The sequence below is a fragment of the Felis catus genome, chromosome B3, assembly GCF_018350175.1.
Source record: "Felis catus isolate Fca126 chromosome B3, F.catus_Fca126_mat1.0, whole genome shotgun sequence".
NCBI lineage: Eukaryota > Metazoa > Chordata > Mammalia > Carnivora > Felidae > Felis > Felis catus.
Genome location: NC_058373.1, coordinates 47,882,060 through 47,908,098, shown reverse-complemented (window position 1 = coordinate 47,908,098; position 26,039 = coordinate 47,882,060). Strand labels below are relative to the sequence as shown.

General features: G+C 34.9%; 1 protein-coding gene across 18 annotated transcripts in view; it reads right to left on the bottom strand.

Annotated features, from left to right (window-relative positions):
- ZNF280D (zinc finger protein 280D) overlaps positions 1 to 26,039 on the bottom strand; it is a 327,277-nt gene that overhangs the window by 35,082 nt on the left and 266,156 nt on the right. For 16 of the 18 annotated variants that reach the window (XM_045059258.1, XM_011282887.4, XM_045059257.1 and 13 more), the window contains 3 exons: positions 23,444 to 23,506; positions 17,207 to 17,325; positions 17,023 to 17,059 (listed from right to left, as the gene is read on the bottom strand). In XM_045059258.1, coding sequence (XP_044915193.1) covers positions 17,023 to 17,059; positions 17,207 to 17,325; positions 23,444 to 23,506 — 219 coding nt within the window. Of the gene's footprint in view, positions 1 to 15,243; positions 16,401 to 16,528; positions 16,895 to 17,022; positions 17,060 to 17,206; positions 17,326 to 23,443; positions 23,507 to 26,039 lie in introns of those variants that run through there. The other 2 variants (XM_045059264.1, XM_045059269.1) reach the window with 2 other exon arrangements.

The following is a 26,039-nucleotide window of genomic DNA, read 5'->3' as shown; positions in this document are numbered from 1 at the left end:
TGCTGACATTTCATTTGGGGAAACTGGGTCCTCCTACTATCTCTGGAAGGTAGGTTAGTGACAGAGGTTTTTATTACGCTTCATTTTACTGGCTAAGAAACTAGTAAATGAGAACAAAGTAAGTTACTGAAATAATTAGCAGTAAGAGGTCTATGATCCCAATCTTATTTTAACTATACTGATATTCTGTTTATGGAACAGAATTATAATAACCAGTGAAATACTTAAGAAAATATTTAAAAAATTAGAAAAGCACACTATAAAAAATTTCAGAGTTACAAATTCATCACTAAAATGTACGCTACATTTTTATAATTACAAAAGCATGCTTTAAGATTAACAAATTAAACAAAGATTAACAAATTTTAATGCAACTCATTAACATTTATTGGAAAAGAAAAAAATGTTCTTACCTGTAATTCTTATTCATTAAAGATACCTGCTGAAATAGTCATCATTTGAGATATTCAATTGCTTGGCAGAAGACAGTGAAATTTGCTAAGCTCAAAGTTCTGAGCTAAAGACCTGCTATTTAAGTTAATTACACTTTTCACCTGGGAATGTTGCAATAACTTTTTATAGAAAAATGTAGTACAGCATTTAAAACAAACACTAAGATTTCAGTGTAAAGAGAACAGAAAGACTGGTGATCAATTTCAACAATGATTAGAAATCAAGATTGCAAATAAGTTACTTTTCCTCTGTATGTGAACTTGCTGAAACAGATCTTTCTGATAAAGGACAATCCTTTCTCTCTAAAGGTTAAAGTAAACTAAATGTCACTTCTTGCATTTTTCTGCAGGTCACATAACTAATCCAAGGCTACATGTAAAATAAATATTTCAGGTCAATTACATTAGTGTGTTCTTTGCAGGTTTCATTCATACTATATACATAACCACGGGTTAAAGGGAAGAGCTATAAAGGGAAAAATATTCAGATTCATTTCAGCCAGGCTACATTCTTTCCTTCTAATCACATTTAAAAGCCCCAAATTTCAATGCTGAGTTTTAAAATGTAATCTTCAATTTCAGAATATTTGTAAGCATATGAAAAAAGCTAAAAAGTTATAAAAGCCAATAGTAAAATCAATCAGTTCTTAAGATCTTCCACTTAGACACTCATGATTGGATTTAAGATAGTAATCACCAGACTAATAAATTATAGTGAAACATCTAGTCTACCATTTCTGATCATATGTTGTGGGAGATGTTAATAGATATGCAGAAAGGGTAACTGAGCTAAACATTTACTAGGTTGCACATGCATCAGGTACTGTGCTAAGAGTTCCAGTCCAAAGACACAGTCCCTCCTATCAAGGAATTCACCATCACCATAAAGGAAACATATAGAAGAAAATGCTTATGTACTGTTGAAAAAGAGACATCTATATGACGGAATGACTGTACAAAGGACTGAGCCACTATGAAGGGGAACATGCAAGGAAGCAATGAATATACTACAGTAAACCTGGTTTTGCAGCAAGAGCAAGGGTTAGCAAAGCAGGAGAAAGGGATTCAAGGCAATGCAAAAGAAAAGAAGTATGAAACAAGACAATGATACAAGAACCTGAGTGGTCTCATAAGCCTGAAATGTAGGGAACAAAGGAGAGGGGTCAAAAACACAATTGAAGAAATAGCAAGGACAACTTCAGGAAAGATGTTGATTGCCTGGGTAAAGTGCTTATGTTAAGAACCTTATTTTCAGGCGAACAGGAAAGTATGATTAAATTTGTGCATCAGAAATGCAAAGGGTAGGGATGCCTGGATGGCTCAGAAGAGTGTCTGACTATTGATTTTGGCTCAGGTCATGATCTCGTGGTCGTGAGCTCAAGCCCCATGTGGGTGGGTCTCCATGCTGAGTGGAGAGCCTGCTTGGGATTCTCCCTGCCCCCCTCTCAAAATAAATAGCCCCTCCTCTACTTTCTCCTTTACTATTAAAATAAATAAACATTTTAAGAAAGAAAGAGAAAGGGTAGTATTAGGAGAGGATAGGTTCCACCCAGGAAGTCCAGAGAAGAGACAGTTAATGCCTGTTTCAAGTAAAGCAGTAGTGTCAATAAAGAAGAGGAAGGTTTAGGGAGACAACAAACAAAATAAAAACCAACAGAATATAAGTACCAACTTGATAAAGATAAATGAGTAAATAGGACCACCTATATGTCTGCCTCAAGTGGCAAGAGAATGGTAATACTATTAACCGAGAAAGGAAATTCAGGCAGAGAAACAACATATACTGTGGGGGGAAAATGAACTTGTGATGCCTGCAAAACATTCAGATGGAAATATTTACCACTCAGAACTGCTCAGGGTTATTTATTTCATCCTTGAAGAAAAATTCCAACCATCACTTCCAAACAGATAACCTCAGAGTCATCATCCAGAACTTTACCCCACCCCCATTTTTATTAGTTTATTTCAATCAATCAACAATTCAATTCAGAAATATCACAGTGTATTAGAATTAGACTTGAGCCCTAAGAGATTGTACAACTGTCCCTGTCTTATAGATGAGAAAAATCTGAAGCCCAAAAATGCTAAATAAGTCTATTAAGCAATAGAACCGGGATTAAAAGTGGTGGCTCTACTTCAAATTTCCACTGCATTGCTTCACAGCCAATTCCTTTCCTGTGAATCAGGCTCCCTTATAATCATTCCAAGAAAAGTGAAAAAGCTTAACTGATCTCTCTGCCTCTGGATGTTTTCCACTCTTAAATATGCTGAGTATCATTGCCAAATTAATCTTACTAATAGACCAATTTATGGCCATTGTTTGCTGAAATGTCCTATTGCCTACAGTACATCAATGCTACAAGTGTGTCAGTTGCTGCCTACCCTCCTGTGAAAACACACTGAAGCTCAGTCCCATGTAGCTCTGCAGCCAATCAGAAACAAAGCAGGAATTACATGTGTAACCGCAAGTACAACCAGAGAAGCAATAGCGTACAGTGCTCATTACTTTGGTCTCTGAAGACAGACTGCCATAATTTAAATGGAGTCTCTCTACTTGAAAGCTATGTGACCTTGAGAAAATTATGTATCTGTACCTCAACTGTCTTACCCATAAAATTATCCATAAAATTGGCACATATCTCATTAATTTGTGAGAATTAAATGAGTCAATAAATACAAAAAAGAAGAGTGTCTGGCACATTACATGTGCTCAATAAATGTTAGTTATTATTAATGACATGGGTAGAGTTGGGAGTCAACTTTACTGTCCAGAATTTATTTGATGTACCACACAGGCTCGTAAAGCCTTTTACCACTTAAATATCCTTCATATTTTGAGATTTCCCTGCCATACTTCCCCCAACTCTTAAACACAATACATTAGATATTTATTTTGATTGTTGGTATACTCCTGTTAGGACCAGCCTTATTTGCTATCATATGAAATTATCTATCCACTTCTAAACACTTAGGTATGATCTAAAGTTAGGCAAGATAAGAGTAAAAAACCACTCTGTATGGATAGAAGAAAGAATTAACAAGAGACAGGAATCAAAAGAAACAAAATATTTGTGAAATTGTGAAGCAAAAAAATTAATAATAATAAGACCATTAGTGAAGGCAGAAGATTTTGATGCCAGACTAGGGCTCTATTTTGTCATTTTGTTGGCAATATTGAATTAAGTCTGGAATATTTAATTTATAATAAACAAGCACCATCAGGACCAGAAGACTGAAAAAACTAGTAACCTTAGAATCACTGGCAGAAGCTGGTACAGTTTGTCCTAAATGAAGGACTACACTAAAGTTTCATTTATCTTTTCATTTCACTGATTCTCCCATCCTTCTCTGCTTACCGGGTGTCAACAATAGAGGTCCAAACTGCCAGAAACCACCATATTTTGACACATAGCTCCTACCTACTGACTTGTAATTACATAGTAGGGGCAAATATATTGTACCCACTTTGAAAAGGAGAAACCATTTTAGAATTGCTCAAGATTTGGTTTGACATATTAATGTCCATGGTAGGGGAGAGAAATCCAAGGGCATGAGCCCCCATTATCTCCAAACCCAGTTACATTTCAACAGTTTAGAGAAGGTAACCACAAAAGACCCTGAAAAATCAAAGCAATCTTGAGAAAGAAGAACAAAACTGGAGGTATCAGAATTCCCAATTGCAAGATATACTACAAGGCTGTAGTAATCAAAATGGTATGGTACTGGCACAACACACATAAATCAATGGATCAGAAAAGGCAGACTAGAAATAAACCCTTGCTTATATGGTCAATTAACCTATGACAGTGAACACTGGCAAAACTATACAATGGGGAAAAGACAGCCTCTTCAATAAATGGTGCTGGGAAAACTGGACAGCTACATGCAAAAGAATGAAACTGGACCATTTTCTTATACCATACACAAAAATAAACTCAAAATGGATTAAAGACCTAACTGTGAGACCCAAAACCATACAAAACTCGTATGAGAACACAGAGAGTAGTGTCTCTGACATCGGCTGTTACAATGTTTTTCTGGATACGTCTCCCTTGGCAAGGGAAACAAAAGCAAAAATAAACAACTGGGACTATATTAAAATAAAAAGCTTTTGCAAACCATACACAAAAATAAATTAAAAATGATGAAAGACCTAAATATGAGACAGGAAACAATCAAAATCCTAGAGGAAAACATAGGCAGCAAACTCTATGACCTCGGCCATAGCAACCCCTTACTAGACACATCTCTGGAGGCAAGCGAAACAAAAACAAAAATAAACTACTGGGACTTCATAAAGATAAAAAGCTTCTGCACAGCAACAGAAACAATCAACAAAACTAAAAGACAACCTATGGAATAGCAGAAGATATTTGCAAATGACATATCTGATAAAGGGTTAGTATCCAAAATCCATAAAGAATCAAACTCACAACCAAAAAATAAAGAATGCACTTAAGAAATGGGAAGACATAGACATTTTTCCAAAGAAGACTTCCAGATGGCTAACAGACACATGAAAAGATGCTCAACATCACTCATTATCAGGGAAATAGAAGTCAAAACCACAATGAGATACCACCTCACACATGTCAGCATGGCTGAAATTAACAACACGAGAAACAACAGATGTTGGCGAGGATGTGGAAAGGAGAACCTTCTTACAATGTTAGTGGGAATGCAAACTGGTACAGCCATCTGGAAAACAGCATGGAGTTTCCTCAAAAAGTTAAAAATAGAACTGTCCTACTGTCCAGCAATTGCACTACTAGGTATTTACCCAAAGGATACCAAAATACAGATTTGAAGGGGCACATGCACCCTGATGTTTATAGCAGCATTATCAGCAATAACCAAATTATAAAAGAGCCCAAAAGTCCATCGACTAATGAATAAAGAAGGTGTGTGTGTGTGTGTGTGTGTGTGTGTGTGTGTGTACTGTATTTTGATATACATATTTATGTAAATACATATATATATATATGGAATATTACTTAGCCCTCAAAATCTTGCCATTTGCAATGATGTGGATGGAGCTAGAGTGTATTATGCTAAGTGAAATAAGTCAGAGAAAGACAAATACCATATGATTTCACTCATATGGAACTTAAGAAACAAAAGAGATGAACATAGGGGAAGGGAGAAAAAAACAACAGAGAGAGGGAAGCAAACCATTAGAGACTTAACTATAGAGAACAAACTGAGGGTTGATGGATGGAGGTGGGCGGAGATGGGCTAATTGGGTGATGGGTATTAAGGAGGGCACTTGTTGGGATGAGCACTGGGTGTTATGTGTAAGTGACGAAATCACTAAAATTCTACACCTGAAACCAATTTTACCATATATGTTAACTAATTAAAATTTAAATAAAAACTTGAAATAAAAAAAATGCTTTTGGGGCACCTGGTGGCTCATTCACTTAAGTGGCCAACTCCTGACTTCAGCTCAGGTCTGATCTCACAGTTGATGAGATCAAGCCCCGCATCAGGATCTGCACTGACAGTACAGAGCCTGCTTGAGATTCTCTTTCTCCCTCTCCCTCTGCCCCTTCTAAGCTCATGAGTGCACTCTCTCTCTCAAAATAAATAGACTTAAAAAAAAAAGCTTTTCCACAGTGAAGGAAACCATCAACAAAACAATAAAGACAATGTACTGATTGGGAAAAAATATTTACAAATGATATATCTGACAAAAGGCTAATATCCAAAATATATAAGGAAGTTACACAACTCAACACAAACATTTCAATTAAAAAATGGGCAGATGACCTGAAAAGATATTTTTCCAAAGCAGACATACAGATGCCCAACAGTCACATAAAAAGATGCTCAACATCATTCATCATCAGGGCAATGCAAATCAAAACCACAATGAAATCTTGCCATTTGCAAGATAGATAGAGCTAGAGTGTATTATGCTGAGTGAAATAAGTCAATTAGAGAAAGACAAATACCATATGATTTAACTCATGTAGAATTTAAGAAACAAAATAGGTGAATATATTGGGGGGGGGGAGGAGAGAGGGAAACACACCACAAGAGACTCTTAATGATAGAGAACAAACTGAGAGTTGATGGAGAGAGATAGGTGGGAGATGGGATAGATGGATGATGGGTATTAAGGAGGGCATTTGTGATGCACACTGGGTGTTGTATGTAAATGATGAATCACTAAATTCTACTCCTGAAACCAATATTGAAGTATTTTAACTAAAATTAAAACAACACAGTGAGAGATCACTTTAAATCCTGTCATAATGGCTAAAATCAAAAAGACAAGAAAGAACAAGGTGAGGATGTACAAAAAAAAGGGACCCTTGTGTACTGTTGGTGAGAATGTTAATAGCATGGTCACTGTGGAAAACAGTATGTAGGTTCCTCAAAACATTAAAAATAGAATTATCACATGACCCAATAATTCCACTACTGGGTATTTACCCAAAGAAAAGGAAAACATAAGTTCTAAAAGATATATGCACCCCTTTATTCATTGTGGCATAAATTTATATGGAAGCAAACCAAGTATCTATCAATATATAAGTGTATAATGAAGAAGTTACATATGTACATATATATATAACTTGTACACATATGTACATACGTGTATATGTATATATATATATGTGTACACACACTGCAATATTATATAGCCACAAAGAAGGATGAAATTTTACCATTTATAACAACATGGATAGACCTAAAGGGCATTACACTAAGTGAAATAAGTCAGATACAAAAAGACAAATACTGTATGATTTCACTCATATGTGGAATCTAAAAAACAAAACAAATGAATAAACAAGCAAAAAGCATAAAGAGACCTATAGAGAGAACAAACTGATAGTTGCTGGAGGTGAATGTGGTAGGGAATGGGAAAAATGTGGGAAGGGGAGTGGAGATCCTGGCTTCCAGTTATGGAATAAATCATGGGAATAAAAGGTACAGCATAGAGAATATAGTCAATGATATTACAATAGTGTTGTATGGTGACAGATGGTAGCTACACTTGTGGTGAGCGTAGCATTTATAGAGAAGTTGAATTACCATATGCTGTAACCTGAAACTAGTGGATTACTGTGGGTCAACTATACTCAAATTAAAAAAAAAATTAGGGGACCCTGGGTGGCTCAGTTGGTAAAGCGTCTGACTCTTGATTTCGGCTCAGGTCATGATCTCACAATTTGTAGGATGCAGCCCCACATCCGGGCTCTTTCTTCACTGACTGTGGAGCCCAATTGGATTCTTGCTCTCCCTCTCCCTTTGTCCCTTCCCCACTCATACTTTCTCTCTCTCTCTCTCTCAAAATAAATAAACTTAAAAAATACTTTTTTAGTTTAGAGAAGGAAATAAGCCCAAAATAAATTCCATATACCTCATAAATGAGATCAGTTTGCCTTTTTCCCACTAAATCAAATATATGAAGTGAAGACACTGACCATTTTGAATACTTAAGATTCTCTAACTTAGATAATGTGTTCAGAACAAATAATTTCTCCAAATAATTTCAGAATTTCACAAGAAAATAATGGAATGATTTCTTACATACTCTTCAATGGTCACAGTATTCAATGGAAGTAAACATTTTTACTTATTTTTAAAAAATTTTTTCAATGTTTTCATTTATTTTTGAGACAGAGAGAGACAGAGCATGAGCAGGAGAGGGGCAGAGAGAGAGGAAGACACAGAATCTGAAGCAGGCTCCAGGCTCTGAGCTGTATGCACAGAGCCCAATGTGGGGCTCGAACCCACAGATTGTCAGATCAAGACCTGAGCTGAAGTTGGACGTTTAACTGATTGAGCCACCCAGGCGCCCCAGAAGTAAACATTAAAGAAAGATAGTATTCCTAAACATAAAGCTTACTTTAAAAGGCTGCCATTCTGTTTCTAAAAGAGCTTACTTGTGGCTTACATTTATGAAGGATAATTAATGAGTTACTGGTATTGTTTAGAGTGGTATAATAGTGATACTTCTCTTTGGGAACAAGTCCAGACTCTCTGTTGGTATAGCATTTCACAAAAATCACATAATGTAATATATACATGGTATTACTGGTTTAACTGGTTATGAAATCAGTTTACTATGTGGCCCTGTGAAGATGTGGATTCAGTGTCTACAATTCTGATTGGCTTATTCTGTAATTACTCTGATGGCATGAACTATGCCTTATTCATGTTTCCATATCCAGCACTTGATACAGTGTCTTGCACACAGAAGGCAAGAAATCAATGTTTGGGTCAAGGAATATATGGGAGGGTTATTTATTTACATCATACTATTAAAGAGCCATGCAGTTATAATTGGTGTTAAGAATAAAACACAGTAGCCATTCTGAAATAAGACAGAGGAACTCAGTTTTAAGGAAAGTAAGTTTTGTTTTCATTTCTTCCTAGTACTCTTTTAAATTAGGAGTATTTAATAAACCATAATACAAATTTTTATTTGTAAAATATTTTACACTCCTGCAATCTTCTAAACAACAGTATAAAGATTATTTTTAAATTAATTTCACAAATGAAACTGAAGTAAGTAACTTGAACATAAAGTTAATAAGAGAGAGGAGTCTTCAACTCCGGTGTTTACTGTACTTTGATTAAAACAAACTTAAAGGTAACTGAGACAACCAAATCAACTTCTAAAATCACTTTAAACAGTGGCTTTTAGTGCATTTGATTCAATCAATAAAGTAGACAACTGGTTAGGTAGCCTAGTTTTCTAAGTTTGAGGGTTTGTGGATTTACTATGGACTCATACTCTCAAGATGTGTTAGAGGGGAATATCTTTCTAACCTGAACTTGTTGTCAAGAAAATTAACCTTGCAAAAAACCTGAAAATTTACTTCTATTCTATGTTATAATTAATTCACCCAGATAGTATACCGGAGAAGACAGAGGAAGAAGAAAATGAAAATAAGGGAAAAACAAATAGAAAAGTACAATTCCATGACTGAATTACACCCTAACATTGTAAAGTTTAAAAAAAAATCACTTCAAAGGTCTACAAAAGAAACAGCAACTTCACTACTACTACCTGGCACAGTTATACATATCCATAAATCTAGTAATATCGAATAAGTAGCCAGGAAATGAATGCCTACTAATAATTTTAAAAGTTTTCTTTTAAAGGGGGATTCTATATGCTCAAAGGGAATGTTTTCTCCTCAACAGAGAGAATTATGTACTAGTTTTTTTTATTTTTTTAAATTCATTTTTGAGACAGAGAGAGACAGAGCATGAGTGGGGGAGGGGCAGAGAGAGAGGGAGACACAGAATCGGAAACAGGCTCCAGGCTCTGAGCTGTCAGCACAGAGCCCAATGCGGGGCTCAAACTCACGGACTGTGAGATCATGACCTGAGCTGAAGTCAGATGCTTAACTGACTGAGCCACCCAGGTGGCCCTATGTATGAGTTTTCAACAAGGGTGTTGTTTCATAGTCTCTAGACAAGAAAAGTAAGAACTATACTCAATCTGACATTAAAGAATTATATCAGATGCAACTGAAGCACTTCAATAAGATGCCATCCACCCAGCAGTTTGGAGGAAGGTACTGCAAGACCTGTGAACTACAAGCCGAAATTACAAATAACTACAGTGCAAATCGATTGCACTAAAACTCTCAATGATGAGAAGATGCCACTGACAGGTGGTTTCCAGGGTCTCCTGTCATCAGCAGTAGCAGTAATTACAGTATTAACAGCAGAAATAGCAGGAGCAGCTGGAGCAGTAACAGGAAAAACCTTAACGGTAGTAGCAGTAGTAACAGCAGCAGCTGGAACAGCAATGGCAACAACATGCATTTATTAACTACTTTTTGTCAGGCCAATGCTAAATAATTTTAATTATTGAAGTTAATACTTTCAATTATTTAAGTTAATAACTTAACTAATTTAATTTTCATACAATATGTCTTTTTCTAACGACTCTGTAAGGAATTCTCACAGACCTTTCACTGATGAGGAAGCTGGGGCTCAACGAGCTGGTTAGATACACAACTAGCACTTAAGCCTAGGGCTGCCTTATTTCACAGCTGCACTCCTTTCACAATACCATACTTCACAGTGGGATGGAGACAGATATTTTTCCATGTGGAGGATTCCAAACAATAGGTTCCGACATTTCAATAAATGACAAAGGAAAGGAGATGCACAGTAGCTTCTCCAAGTTTGGAGATGAGAGCAAACTCAGGTAGTCAAATACCAAAATGATTAGAGTGAGGCTGCTGAAGGATCTCAAAATCAGAGAGATGGACTGAAAATATGAGATGAACCACAGTGCAATCAGCATAAGGCAGGATAATTAGGTGAAAAGACTATTCTTACTATTTATAAAATACAATTATGACTAAAGGGAACCTAGGAGCATTCACAGACATTCTCAAACAGCAGTTTGGTGAGCATCAGATACCAAAAATCTAATGGCATGACTACTATTTGCTTCAACAATAACTCTAAAAAATATATATATACTGGGTTAGGAAAAGAAAGTTAACAAACTGATCTGTGAAAATGGTATGGGAAGCTTAGGTTGAAAATAGTAATCCTAATGAAGATTAAGAAAATGCAGGCAGAAATAAAATCATGAACAGTAGTAATATAACAACAATAGTAACACTGATAACTTTACACTTGTATAGCACTTCCTATGGACCAATTATTTTGTAAGAACTATATGCATAAACTGATTCATTTAATTCCCTCAACACCTTATAAGCAAGTACTGTTGTTATCTGCATTTTTACAAATGAGGAATGGGGCACAGACAACTGGTAACCCACCCAAAGTCACACACACTGTAGTAAAGAGCAGGGTAGGAACTCCAAACGAGGCACTCAACTGTAGAGCTTGTGTTATTTAACTACTGTCCCCTTAGCAGTCTGAGAGGGTTTAATGTGGAGCTAGTATCAAAACTTTACATTGGAAGAAACTCCTTAACAGATAATCAGATAATAAAAGGCTGGAAATAGCCTCAAGAAAAGTAGGTAAGTGGGTATATTGATAAACTAAGCATAAGGAAAAGAAGCTACAAATAAATGAGAGATTCTTAAGGTTCTTAGTGTGAAATGAAAAGTAACCATACTCCTCCTCCTCCAAAAAAAAAAAAAAATTTGTTGCAGCTATAATCAGAGACAGAATAAGCTAATAACTGGTTGTCCCTGTTATGTATTTCTTCGATTTTATAAACATAATGGAAGATATGATTTTATTTAACTTCTAAAAACATGAAAATGTACATTGCTATCAAGTTATAAAGTCTAGAAAAATACATAAAAATGAATGAAATGTCTAGGAGTCCATCCTCGTTAACCCTACACAACTATTTATTTCTCAAGTCAGAGAATCTGAAGAATGATTCCTCTAAATCAGCATTCTACATACGTATTATATGGAAATTAATGTCAGGAAATTAGTAAGTAAGGTTGAATAAATATTCTTGTAGACACTTATGGGCCACATCTAGCATGAAAAATCCTATATTAAAGAATCTATTTAGGGGCACCTGGGTGGCTCAGTCAGTTGGGCATCTGACTTCGGCTCAGGTCACGCTCTCACAGTTCGTGAGTTTGGCCCCATGTCGGGCTCTGTGCTGACAGCTCAGAGCCTGGAGCCTGCTTCAGCTTCTGTCTCCCTCTCTCTCTGACCTCTGAGGCTCACACACACACACTCTCTCTCTCTTTTTCTCTCTCAAGAATAAATACATTAAAAATTAAAAGAAAAATTTTTTAAGAATCTATATAATTTTAACTTGCATTTCCTAAACTTATTGGACTATGGAAACTTCCCTCCCCCCCCCCCCCCAGATACTTTATAAATTTTGGACACACTAGTTCCACCATTCATTTGGGAAACAATGACTTAAGTTATTTTCTTTTATAGAAATGCAAGAGAATTACTTTTATGAGAATATATGTAGAGAGTTAACCATGCTAAGGATTAATGCAGACATTTAGTTTTTTTTTAAGGTCAAAAGGTTCTGCTACCAGAGATAAGGATATGCGACATTCTGTAATCATCTTCTCCTAAGAACAAATTATAGCATGTAGGTATAACCAATATTGAATAACAGAAGTCCAAAACCCTACAATATGTCTGCACTCCTATTTACAAAAAGAGTAACTGTGACCCCAAGGACACCACCACTCCCCTGGTTTTCTTCTATGTCATTGGCCACCACTGTTTAGTCTCCTCCTCCTTTTCATCTCCCTAACCCTTTATTGTCAGATTCCACAGAGCTCAAACTATGGACCTTACCTTTTCTCTATCTCTACTGCATTCCTCAGTAATCTCCTACAGTCCCATGACCTTTTTAAATTTAATATTTATTTGGGGACAATTGTATATTCACATGCAATTGTAAGAAATAATATATATTGATTCCATGTACCTTTTGTCCAGTTTTCTCCAGTGATAACATCTTACAAAATTATAGGACAAAATCATAATCAAGATACTGACAGTGATATAATATACCAATTAATTCATATTACTCTGGTTTTACTTATATTCATTCCAATGGCATTTAACAGTGTTCAATGATACTTACAGCCTAGAAACTCCCCTAACCTCACACAAGTGAATGACTATGGCATCTCCATTCGGATGTCTAAGAGGTATCTCAAACTAAAACATGTCCCAAGTCAGAGTCTTCATCTTCCCTTCCAAATGTATTCTTCCTAGTCTTCCCCATCTCAATTAATAACAATAATGCCATCTTTCTAGTTGCTCAGAGTAATAACTATGAAGTCATCCTCTTCTCTTACTTCACATCCAAACCAACAGCAAATTCAAAATATACCCCAAATCAAACCTCTTATCACCCACACTGCTAGTTGCCTAGCCTAACCCTCTGCCATCTCCTACCAGATTATTACAATAGCCTCCCAACTAATCCTCTGAAATTTGCCCTTGGTCTTCTAGAGTTTATTCTCAAGACAGGGGCTAGAGTAATATAAACACTCTTCTCTATTTAAGGTTTTTTGTTGATTGTAGTTTTTACTGAGATATAAAAGACTTCACTATTCAAAATCTTCTAATAAACAGCTTCTTATCTCAGAGTAAAAGCCAAATTCACACATGGCCTACATTACCTCCCACGCCCTGCTTCCTACTGCTCTCTCTCTCTTCCTCACTCATTTGCAACCAACCCAGTCTCCTTGCAGTTCAGGTTTTCACTCCAGTGTCGACTCAAAGGCCTTTTCTGACCACCAGCTTTCAAATGGAAGCCTCCCACCTCCAACCCTGTACTCCTTACTCCCCTTCCCTACTCAATTTTTCTCCCCAGTATTGACCACAATCTAATATACCATATGTTTTATCTACTTTTTATTGTCAGTCTTTCAGCACTAAATAAAACATGAGCTCGAGGAGGGCAGAGATTTCAGTTCATTTTTCTAGCACTTAGAATGGTGCCAGGCACAAATCAGATGTTTAAGAAACCACTGAATAAATAAACGAGGCCCAAAACAGCAAGGTGTTTTGCCAAAATGTGACACAAATATGGCAAGAGTCCTAAGTCTATGTAGCTTAGGAATCATTTTTTCTAAGAATGGTGAGGGACTCAAACTGAACCAATCTCACTTTTTATTCAGTGGTCACCAAAACAAACATGCATGAAATGACAATTTCTGATGAAGTGAATAAACTTGATGGTAAGGAGGGATCAGACTCAAGCTAAAACCAAATTAAAATTCAACCACTGCCTATAATAAGCAAATTTTACATCAACTGCCTTAATGTTTTATTTAAACCAACTTTTTAAAAAAGGAGTTATAGGTGATAGAACTTTAAGAACTTAAACTTCAAGAAAATAAACTGGATAACACTATAAGATAGAGTCCTAGGAAAGAACACAATGCAGTACTCCTACATTGTTCTATCAAGAATGTAGTTTATCAGGGCACCTGGGTGGCTCAGTCGGTTGAGTGTCTGACTCTTGATTTCAGCTCAGGTCATGATCTCACGGTTCATGAGTTTGACCCCGCATCAGGCTCTCTGCTGGCAGCCCAGAGCCTGCTTGGGATTCTCTTTCTCTGTCTCTCTCTTCCCCACCCCTGCTTGTGTGCACTCTCTCAAAATAAATAAATAAAACATTAAAAAAATAATGTAGTTTATCATATTTTTGAGCTTTAACCAAGGTAGAGCAAAACAAAGATTTATAAACAAAAAGGAACTTATGCTAAAAACAGAAAGAAGTTGTTGTTTCTGGGCAAAATTTTAAAATATCTTTAAAAATTGGGTAGAAAGAGGGTGAATGACAAAAATTTTCTAGAGACAGATAAGGAAATAAAGACTAATATATCACCATGTCAAATTATTACGAAACAAGCCACTTTGGGAGCTTTTGGAAAATCATTCATTTACAGTACAAATTATTTTGGAAATGTAACACTAATGGGTTCAACTTATTATTCTTATTATTTACAAGGAGCACATTTTATAATAAGTAGTCATCTAAGTTGGCTTTAAGTCTCTTTCAAAGTAAAATTAAAGAAGTTTTGATTTTAGAGTAAAAAACATAACTGAGGTCATACTTTCAGAGGCTCCTAACCTCACAGCAGGTAAGATCACAAAAAGCATTTTGCTTGTTTTTAAAATTCAAGAAATTGGTATACTATAGTGACCTTTCAATTGTTCTGGAGGAAAAAATGCAAGATGCATTAAGTAGACACAGCTTTCAGTTTGCAGGCCAAATAATAACAAGGCCTCCATAAAACAATTAAAGCAATGCTCCTATTTATATGATAAAAATCTATAGCTTTCATATGAATTCTTTATTGGTAAATAATTCCTGAGGCACTTAAACAATACAACTTTTATTAAAAGAAATTAATAGCATCAAAACTGTTTGTATCTATATTTAATATAGCTAAAATAAACAAATGTTCAATATTTAAAATATACATATGTATGAGGAAATATATATATAAAATATAACAACTGCATTATTGGCCCCCATCATTTTTAATGTTACCTTTACCCAAAGAGACTACATTAATGGTTAAGTGGCTATTTTGTATTTGACGTACAAACATGTGACTTTAAAACTTGTTTTAAGGTCTGCAAGAAGAGGTTCTGCCAATTCTTTACACTTTAAAATTCACAATCATTAAGATAATATTAATAATAAATATCCCAAAGTAAGACAGAGGATATAATAATGTCTAATGGTCTGACCAACAGCCAAATTAAAAAGCTATAAATAGGCAGCTATAAAGAAATCCATAGAGAATTCCAGGGAATCTCTTGGAGTTCTTAACAAAACAAAGCAAACACTAAACAACAGTTTTCAAAAAAAGAATATAAAAATAGACATCATAAAATAGACATCTGTAAATCTGGAGAACATAAAACCAAGCTACCAAAATTAAATTTTTTTTAATTCAAAAATCTGAGAACTGGTACTGCTAAAACTCTATAATAAAGTTAGCACTGAGTAATATATTTTAAATGATAGAAAAATAACTGCAATTTGGAACATAAGTTTAGAGACCTGTTGTTCCAAGGACATAAAAATAACCATGGTTTCCTAACAACCAGAGAGCTTTTGTATTCCTTGGACTGCATTCATGCTAGATAAAGATTAAAAGGTAGCAGCCAAAATGACTACACTTCAACTTGGATGTTGAAGCACTTATCTGAATGGGTTTTCTTGGCCACAAGTGACCCACAAGCCTAAGATCAAGAGCCAAGCCCCCAGCAGGAAGTTGTGCTCAATTTGGTGGGCTTAAAACCATCTCTGGCTAAATCAGCATCAGCCTTACGGGAGGCCAGCCATGAAGGAAGGGAGTCTCCCCAAAATCTGATTTCTTGAGACCACAACCTAGAGCAGGTCCCACAGTCAAATTATTCACATTCCTTGGAAAGAGAGAACAGGCATCAGTTGTGTCCATCGAAGGGGGACACTGTCCAGGTGTACCCTGGACATTTTTTGAAATCTCTGGGCTGCCTCTGCATCTGAAAAATAAGAAAAATAGTACAATGACAGACAACAGATGAGGAAAAAGACAATCATCTGGCCTAAAAGCTTAAGACTTATAAGAAATTAAGAAAGCAGACAAAACAGACAAAAAGACAAACAGCTATATCGTTTAGAATGTATTATTCTGAAGGCAAGTACAGCAGAGAAAAACGCAAATTATTTTAAGCAAAGTAAGAAATGACCGTAGCAACAAAAGTTATTTTTGGAGAGAGCCAACTGGGGAAAAAAAAAAAAAAAAACAAAAAACATATGTTAAGATATGTCAACCTGACACAAAGATAAGGTGGAATAAGAATCTAGTCCCATTTGAAGCTGAAAATTGCTGAATAATGAGAGCTAGTGTCATGAACTTGGCTGCTTAACTGCCTTTGTGTAAGAAAACATCTCAGAACTTTGAACTTAGGAAATTCCAACTTGTCTTGCACCAGGTCACGAGCTCCAAAGAGCAGGAACCTATTTCAACAAGCAGCTTTAAAAAAAACAAACAAACAAACAAAATACTTTAATATTTTTCATTTCTATTAATGATACATTTTAAAATGCAATAGTGCTAAAATCCATCAAATTAAATTGCACTGAATTAAAAATTAAACTTACTCAGAAAGATGTTCAGAAGTTGGGATACAAACAGAAACTGAAATTAGAAGAAAAGTTTTATATTTAAAATGGCATATGCAATATGAGTGAGAATAACGATTTAGTAAAGAGCTCATATTGTAGCTGACCAAAAATACTGGGACAAATTTCAAAAATCCAAAGTAATGCAATTATAAATACGTACCTTTCTCTATTACAACTTGACAAGTATGAGTTTCATGTTGACTTAAGTGTGTGGCCATATTATCTAAGCCAGAAACATCAGCTATGAAATCACAATTAAGGCACACTAGAGTAATGCCCCTATAAAAAAAAAAAAGCAAACAGTATAAAAGAAAAGGTTTTCATCTTTTATAAAAATCCATATACAAGTTCAATGATTACTTTTCTATAATTTGCTTTTCATGTCATAACTGTCACTCCCATTTTTATTATAGAAACTTGATATAACTGAAATGATTCTCTAGAAAATGGAAGAGCCATATTCAAGTTATACTACTATTTATTTACAGAAAGTATTTTTGCTTTATAAATGTTTTTTAATGTTTGTTTATTTTTGAGAGAGAGAGAGAGAGAGAGCAGGGGAGGGGCAGAGAGAGAGGGAGACACAGAAGCCGAAGCAGGCTCCAGGCTCTGAGCTGTCAGCACAGCGCCTGATGCAGGGCTCAAACTCACAAACCATGAGATCATTACCTGAGCCAATGTTGGATGCTCAACTGACTGAGCCACCCAGGCACCCCTGCTTTATAAACTTTTACAGTTCATGTCAGTTGCTAAAACCTGGGTGACAAGAGATCTATAGCCCAACCTTGGCTGTACTAACAACATGTGTCTCTTCAATAAGTCACAATCTATTTGTGCCTCTGCTCATCTGCAATGCAAGCATACAGTATTCATTCACTTAATGTATGTTTACTAAAGCTTCTTGATACATACTGTAATATTATACTGTATTGTGATTATAATGATGACCAAAAATATAGTCTGTGCTCTGAAAGAGTTTATAATCTAGTGTTTCACTTAGGTGATGAAAAAATTAGAAAAGAAACATTAAGGCTTTAAAAACAGACATGTTGTAGCTGCCATCAATTGTGTACCATATGTTAAAGGTATTGCCACTATTCTCATTTAACGCTGTATTAACTAAAGTAGTTAATTCACCATAAAAGTGCAAAGCTTGAGGTACTTAGTATATCAGCACTGACAACTGGTCCACTTGCTGGAGCCAAAATTATGAGTTCCCCTAAGAAAACCTCACTGGGTGTTGTAGTTCCTAAATGAAATCTGTAATGATTACAAATTTTCAAAAATATTAGGAAAGAATTCTCAAAGCCATTGATACTTTTTGTTGAATAGTTTTTATACTCATTGGATCAAACTGTGTAGCATTTGCTATTTGAAGTATTTAAAGACAATTGGCATATTGCAGGATGTGACACTGGCCTTAGATTTAAATTGTGTTTAAACGTCTGATTTTTTGTTGAAAGGTATTCTAAAATATTATTAAGCCTGCAAATATATGGAAGTGTTTCAGAGAATTTAGAAAACCACTATATGCTTAATTTATTATATTTACTAGAGTTAAGCACTTGGGATCTTGTGTGTCAAGCATCTGAAGTGCTGTTTAAAAAAGTCAAATATATTAAAAGTATAAATGATGTTAAGTTGTTAAGGAACCTGAACTATAAATGGGACTGTTTAAAAAATTTATTCAACTTAAATGAACTTTTTATCAAACATTAATTAAAAGCTCTCTTGAAAGTGATTATTAAAATGTACTAGGGGCACCTGGGTGGCTCAGTTGGTTGAGCCTGTGACTTCGGCTCAGGTCATGACCTCACGGCCTGTGAGTTTGAGTCCCGCTTCAGGCTCTGTGCTGACAGCTTAGAGCCTGGAGTCTGCTTCGGACTGTGTCCCTCTGTCTCTGCCCCTCCCCCACTCACCCTGTCTCTCTCCCTCTCTCTCTCTCAAAAATAAACATTAAAAATTTTTTTAGGGGCGCCTGGGTGGTGCAGTCGGTTAAGCGTCCGACTTCAGCCAGGTCATGATCTCGCGGTCCATGAGTTCGAGCCCCGCGTCAGGCTCTGGGCGGATGGCTCAGAGCCTGGAGCCTGTTTCCGATTCTGTGTCTCCCTCTCTCTCTGCCCCTCCCCCGTTCATGCTCTTTCTCTGTCCCAAAAATAAATAAACGTTGAAAAAAAAAATTTTTTTAAATAATTTTTTTTTAAAAAAGTACTAGATTTCCAGATGAAATATTTTAAAGTTACACTTAAAAGCTTAAGGGAAGTTAAGATTTAAATACTTTAATAACCAATTATATAGTCTTCTCTATTAAACTACTCTTGCAGAAACTAAAAGCAGTCTCAGTGGTCAGCAGTAGCTAAATTACTCTTCCACTAGTCATAGTTCCTGGGACCTTCACTAAACAAGGATTCTTAATTAGAATTTGCAATCAAACTTCTTGATCTGGGAAGATGTGGGGGAATGGGACTACTATATTTGAGTCATCAGTAAAGAAGGCTGGTCTGCACTGAGAAAGGAAAATGGAACACAAGTCCAGAGAAAATATTAAAGACAAGATCATCCTGCCTCAGCAGCTCAGACTAGAGAGAAGCAATGTTAGCAATTGGTAGCTTTCTATTTCCCTCATTTGTTCTGGTTCCACCTCCTCCTCTTATGGGTTCATGAGATTCTTTGGAATCCTGCTTATAAGTTATTTTTGCTTAGGTAAAAAAAAAAATAGATTATGTGATGTGATCATTGTTACCGTCAATTTATCAACAAAGCATAAATATAGCCTTGAAGTTCATCACATAACTTAATAAATTTAAGTGTTTTACCAATATACAAATACAAACAAATAACATACCTTAGACTGACTTATCTGAAGTTCTACTCTAACAATGTGATGTGTATTTACACCTAGATGTCATATTAGGACATTAAAACTGACCTTTATTAAAATCATGTACTTCCTTCCCAAATTAATTTCTCCTGACTTGTCTTTCTTATGATGTTTCCTCTGATAGTAAAACTCAAACTATAGTTATCTCTGTCTCTTCTTCCTTAAAATAATAAGTATGGCAAGGATTTTATAATATTTATTATTTATACTGTGCCAAGCTAACAATTTTAGACATACATCTACCATCTTATCTAAATATTTTAACAACCCAAAAAGGCAGGTGCTAGAATTTATTATCTTTTTATAAAGTTAGCTTAATAAACTACCAAGGATATAGAGCCGGTAAAGTTAAGCACTAGGTTTGAAACGGAGCACTTTGATTCCAGAGCCCATAGTCTCAAAGATAATATAATACTGCCTCATCATTTTAACTAACCAAATCGTTCATAACTACAATTGTCCCAATCTGTAGGATTCATGCATCTATAACTCATCCTATTGTTAAATCTTCCTTATCACTTGATTCTATATAAAATATCAACGGTTCTCCAATGTTCTCCAACTTACGTCCAAGTTCCTTAACCTTATTTTCAACACTTTTATATTTTGGCTCTAGGCTTAAAACTACTGCTCAAGACTTCTTTCCTTATTACCATTATCTGAACTTCATGCTCCATCCATTTACTACTAGCTATTCCCTCTGTATGCCTTGTACTTTCTCATTTCTGCACCTTTATTCACACTATTCCTTCTAACTCGAATGCCTCTGTGCACCTTCTATCAGTATAAATATTCATTCTTTAAAGCCAAGTACACCTAACATCTATGCAGATATTTCCAAGTAAAACAACCACTCTTTCCTTTGGGAAAAAAAAAAAAGACTCTACTGAACTTAACAAACACCTCCTTGATTTATTATAGTTTTATATGTTCATGCCTTATCTCCCGCCCAATAAACTGTACATTCCCTAAAGGCTGGTTCCAAGACTAATTCATCACTGTCCTCTTCATAGGACCTGCTATATTATGTACCTGGTAGATGTATCATAAATAGCTAAAGAGTGACTATTCCAATCTAATAAAAGACTAATTACAAAAACTACTGTTCTACAATTATAAGTATGCTACGTCCATTCACAGAAATTGACCATTTTCAATTTGAGACCTATTCCAGTTGAAAGAAAAGTATTCCAGATCTTTAAAATCATATAGTTCATTTAAAACACATACACACAATTGAGCTTGAAACATTATGGTAAAAATCAAACTTAGGGGATCTGGGTGGTTGCGTCAGTTAATCATCCAACTCCTGATTTCAACTCAGGTCATGATCTCATAGTTGTGGGAGGTTCTGTGCTCTCAGCACAGAGCCTGCTTCGGATTCTCTTTCTCCCCCCCTCTTTCTCTCTGCCCCTTCCCTGCTCATGTACACTCTCCTCTTTCTCTCTCTCTCTCAAAATAAATAGATAAAAACTTTAAAAAAAATCAAACTAAAATCTCATCTTTTGAAAAAAGCCCTTTTTATTCTTATAAAAATTTTTAGTAAGGGCAACATGTAATATAATCTTAATCTATTTCCTTGAATTCAGTAAATGTTTTAAAATCTGTACTAATGCATTTTAAAAGCTGAATCAAAATTTTCTCTCCCTGTGAGCCACTGATCCCTATATAATAGATGGGGCCTATTCTGTTCATATAAATCTGTTATATAAGACTTATATGACTGTTCATATAAGTCATTTTCAACATATACATTAACTTATTCAACAAATATTTACTGAGTACCTACCATGTGCCAGGCACTAATCAATTCCTGGCAGTGACAAAAATCCAAACCTCACATATTCTAGTGAGAGCACACAGAAAAATTTAAAAGTAAAGTATACAGTATGTCAGATGATAAAAGATGATCTGAATGAAAATGAGCATAAAAAGGAGATAGGGAGTGCTGGGGTAAAGCACAGGGGAGAAGATATAATCTAAAAATCAAGGGGTCAAGGAAAGGCTCAGAGTTGCAACCCAAAGGAGATAACAGACTAATACATCTGGGGAATGAAACTAGTCATAGGAACCAGTAAGTACAAAGATCCTGAAATGTAATATCATCCCTTTTTCTACCTTTTCCACTAAGTCAAAGCATCAAAACAAGTACTGGCTAACTTTATCTCTATATATTAGCTTGGTGCAGCAAAGACACTGATATTCCAAGTAGCAATGGCAACATGAACAAAATAAAGAACAAGAGAGTCCAAATGCTTCAAAAGAATATTAAAAAAAATGGTGCTCAGTGGATTCTGAGTTAAGTGTGTAGTACAATCAAAATGAATTATCAATATCTTTAGAAATACTCATCAACAGTTTTTTCTACATGGTAAGCAAGTTGTGCACTTATCTTTATTTGAAAAAGGAAAAATAAGAATTATGAAGCTACATAGTAATTTCAAGAATTCCAGGGGTTTAAGAAATTTACTTCAAAACTAAAAAAGTGTTAGTCACTTTACTAGGTATCTTAGGTTATCTTTTTAATAATCAAATATTGTTGGACAGCCTTATTTTTGTTCTCATTTTATCATATAAATGAATGAAGATACAACTTGTCACCACTGAAATTTAGCAAAAGAATATAGGCTAATCATACCTCTAATCTAAGGACATAATGAATAGAACTCTCCAATGTCCAGTAGCAATCATTTAGATTTCTAAATCGGGCATTGTGATATCAGGTTTAAAAATAGGACAACCACAATAAGATACCACGTCAAACCCACTAGGATGGCTGTAATCAAAAAGAGGTAATAACAAGTGTTGGCAAAGATGTGAAGAAATTGGAACCTTCATATATTTCTCATGGGAATGTAAAATAGTAAAGGTACTTTGTAAAACAAAGCTCCTCAAAGGTGCAACACAGAGTGACCATATAGCCCAGAAATTCTAATCCTACATATACACTAAAGAAATGAAAACACAAATCCAGACAAAAACTTGTACACAAATGTTTATAGCAACAATATTCATAATGGCTTCAAAGTTAAAATAACCTTAATAGATAAACGAACTATGGTAGATGCATACAATGGGGTATTATTCAGCAATTTAAAAAGTGAAGTACTGAAATGCTACAACATGGATGAATCTTGAAAATATGTTAAATGGAAAAAGCCAATCACAAAGGATCACATATTGTGTCATTCCATTTATATGAAATGTCCACAATACACAAATCTATAGAGACAAAAGTTATATTAGTGGTTGCTTAGGGATGGGAATAGTTGGAAGGAAATGGGAATGACTATAAATGGGTACAGAGTTCCTTTTTTGGAATGACCACAATGTACTAAAAGTAACTGTGGTGATGGCTGCACAACTCTGTGAATACACTAAGAACTGTTAATTGTACAATTTAAAGGCATGAATTACATGATATATGAACTATATTTCAATAAAGATGTCATATACATCACACATAATTGAAGTTCTACAATTTTTCAACAGAATTTAAAAAGATCAACTAGTTACCTGAGATCTTCTGAGTGCTTCTTAAAAATACAAAACCTTTTACTTGGACGATTACTATGAAAGCTGGAGAGACAAAGTAAATTTTATTAATTTTATTATACAGTAAGTCATATTAATTTATAGATTTATTATCAAGCCTATACTTAAGTTTCTAGTTTTGAACAAAAGATCATGATATAAGTAACAAAATAATGCTTATCATCACTGTTTAACTTGACATTTTATCTTAAATTCCACTTTATCTATTTATTTTTAATGACACATATTTCTCTAAGCATATTCTTGTATGACCAGTACTTCACCATTACATAAAAAAAAAAAAAGGAAATACGCAAGAATTTTTTTAAAAAGTAAAGCACATCAAACCAGTTTTTTTCATCTGTTACAGAAGAGTTGAAGACACTTTAAATGTCTGCAAATAACATTTTTGTATAATATGAATCATGGTCAATAATCACTTTTTTAAAGTCATTTTCCAATCTTAACATGCCTGTGTCAGGGGAGGGGGAGTAAAATCCAAATGATCTTTGAAGTCCTTCAGCTAAATGCCACTCTTTACCATTTGTGAAATCAAACATTTAAAGAGTTCCTTGCAATTGCTAGTAGAGGGTTTTTTTTAAAAAAACAAATTTAAGCAGAACCCTAGAACTAAAATAATGCTTCCCCTAAACACAAAACAGAGAACCACTAACCATAATTTGTACACACGATAATAGCTTTCACATACCCTTTTAAATCTGGTAAAGAAAGCTTTCCTGTATTAGAAACCAGGATTAGCTTAGCACCGTATTACTGAAAAGTCGTAGACTAATAACATCAGCATCACCCAGGAGATTATTTAAAAATGCAAAGTCTTGTAACCCCCACAAACCTAAGTGAATTGATCTCTGGCAGAGGGGCCCACTAGAATCCATTTTAACAAGGTTTTCCGGTGATTCTTATTTATGCAAGCTAAACATTGAGAAGCAGCAGCCCCAATAGCCATCATCCACGTCAATGGTCACTCTCAAATACAAGGTAACCATCACCAACACCGTATGTATGTATGGGAAAAGAAATATACTGTCACTAGCTATAATCCCCAGAAAATATCTTCAGAAGACTTCTAACAGTCATTTCTTCAATTTGAGGATAAATACTATTAAAGAGTTTATAAATTCAAGACAACATCACAAAAATAATTGGGTTTTTTGTAGAACACAGTGGGTTAGAAAACACTGAAATTACATGCAAAAATTTGTGCACATATACTATGCTTCTTCAGAAGAATAAATCCAAGATTTATCTGATTCCCAAAGAATGTGAATCAAAATAAGCTACTTTTTAATGAGATTTAAAAGTTACTTTTAAAAGCTATTTTTTCTTTCTCCTCAAACAGACTGTTTTGGTTTTATTTATTTGGTAAGAGGAGAGGAAAATATTACATTTTAGGGACTTTTTGATGGCTTCCATTTCTGTATATAACTTGTACCTTATTAAAATGTTGGTAATTTTATAATTCTAGTTGTCTGAATCCAGTTTTTTTTATTTTTTTAATGTTTATTTATATTTGATGGAGAGAGAGAGTGCACAAGCAGGGAAGGGGCAGAGAGAGAGATGGAGACAGAATACGAAGCAGGCTCCAGGCTTTGAGCTGTCAGCACAGAGCCTGACGCGGGGTTCAAACCCATGAGATGTGAGTTCATGACCTGATGCGAAGCCGGAGGCTTAACCGACTGAGCCACCCACGTGCCACTAAATCCAGTTTTAATTTAGAGTTCCCTATCTATGTAAAAGCTTATCAAGTCTCTTTATTTACATTTATTACATAAATTCCATTCTTTATTATTATCCTTGTATTATAGAAATGGAAAAGCGGATCCATATAGCTCACAAAAAGGAAAAGAAAAAAAATAACAATCCTTCTTCTTCCTATTAGATCTGCATAAAGTTAATAACAATATAGAAATCTAAGAAAAGAGAAAAAAGTTAAAATTTTAAAAACAATATAGTAAAAACAGGTTAAAAACTAGATTCTAAAAGTTCACTACCTAGTTATATGACTGTATATAATTATCAAAACTCATTAAGCTATTCTCTAAAAATAAGTGAATTTTATTGTGTATAAATTATACCTCAATAAGGCTAGAAGGGAAAAAACTCCCTTTGACCATATTTCTTAATAATCTTAATTCAGTCTAATAACAATTTGTTTCTGATGAAACACAAAAGGAGCATCAACAATACTGATGGTATGTCTACAATTTAAGACCCTAGACTAGAGGTTGACGATACAAAAAGAAAGAGGGCAAGTTGTCTGCCCTATAAGTGAAGGTCCAAGGGGACAGTGGGGGGAAAGGGGAAAAAGTCAAACAGCAGCTGGCAAAGAATAAATGCCTAATAAATGGTTAAATGAATGAATACATATTTACTAATAATTAGAAACATTAATAGTGACACATATGAAATTTTGTGGCTACCTGAAGGAAAAATGCAGATATATGCAATAGAAACCAGCTAACAATTAGGAGTTCATTTCAGTTAAGAAGGTCACTACTGCATTGCTCCAGGCAAAACAGAGAGCAAGATACAGAGGGATTTTCAAGAAAATAAGCAT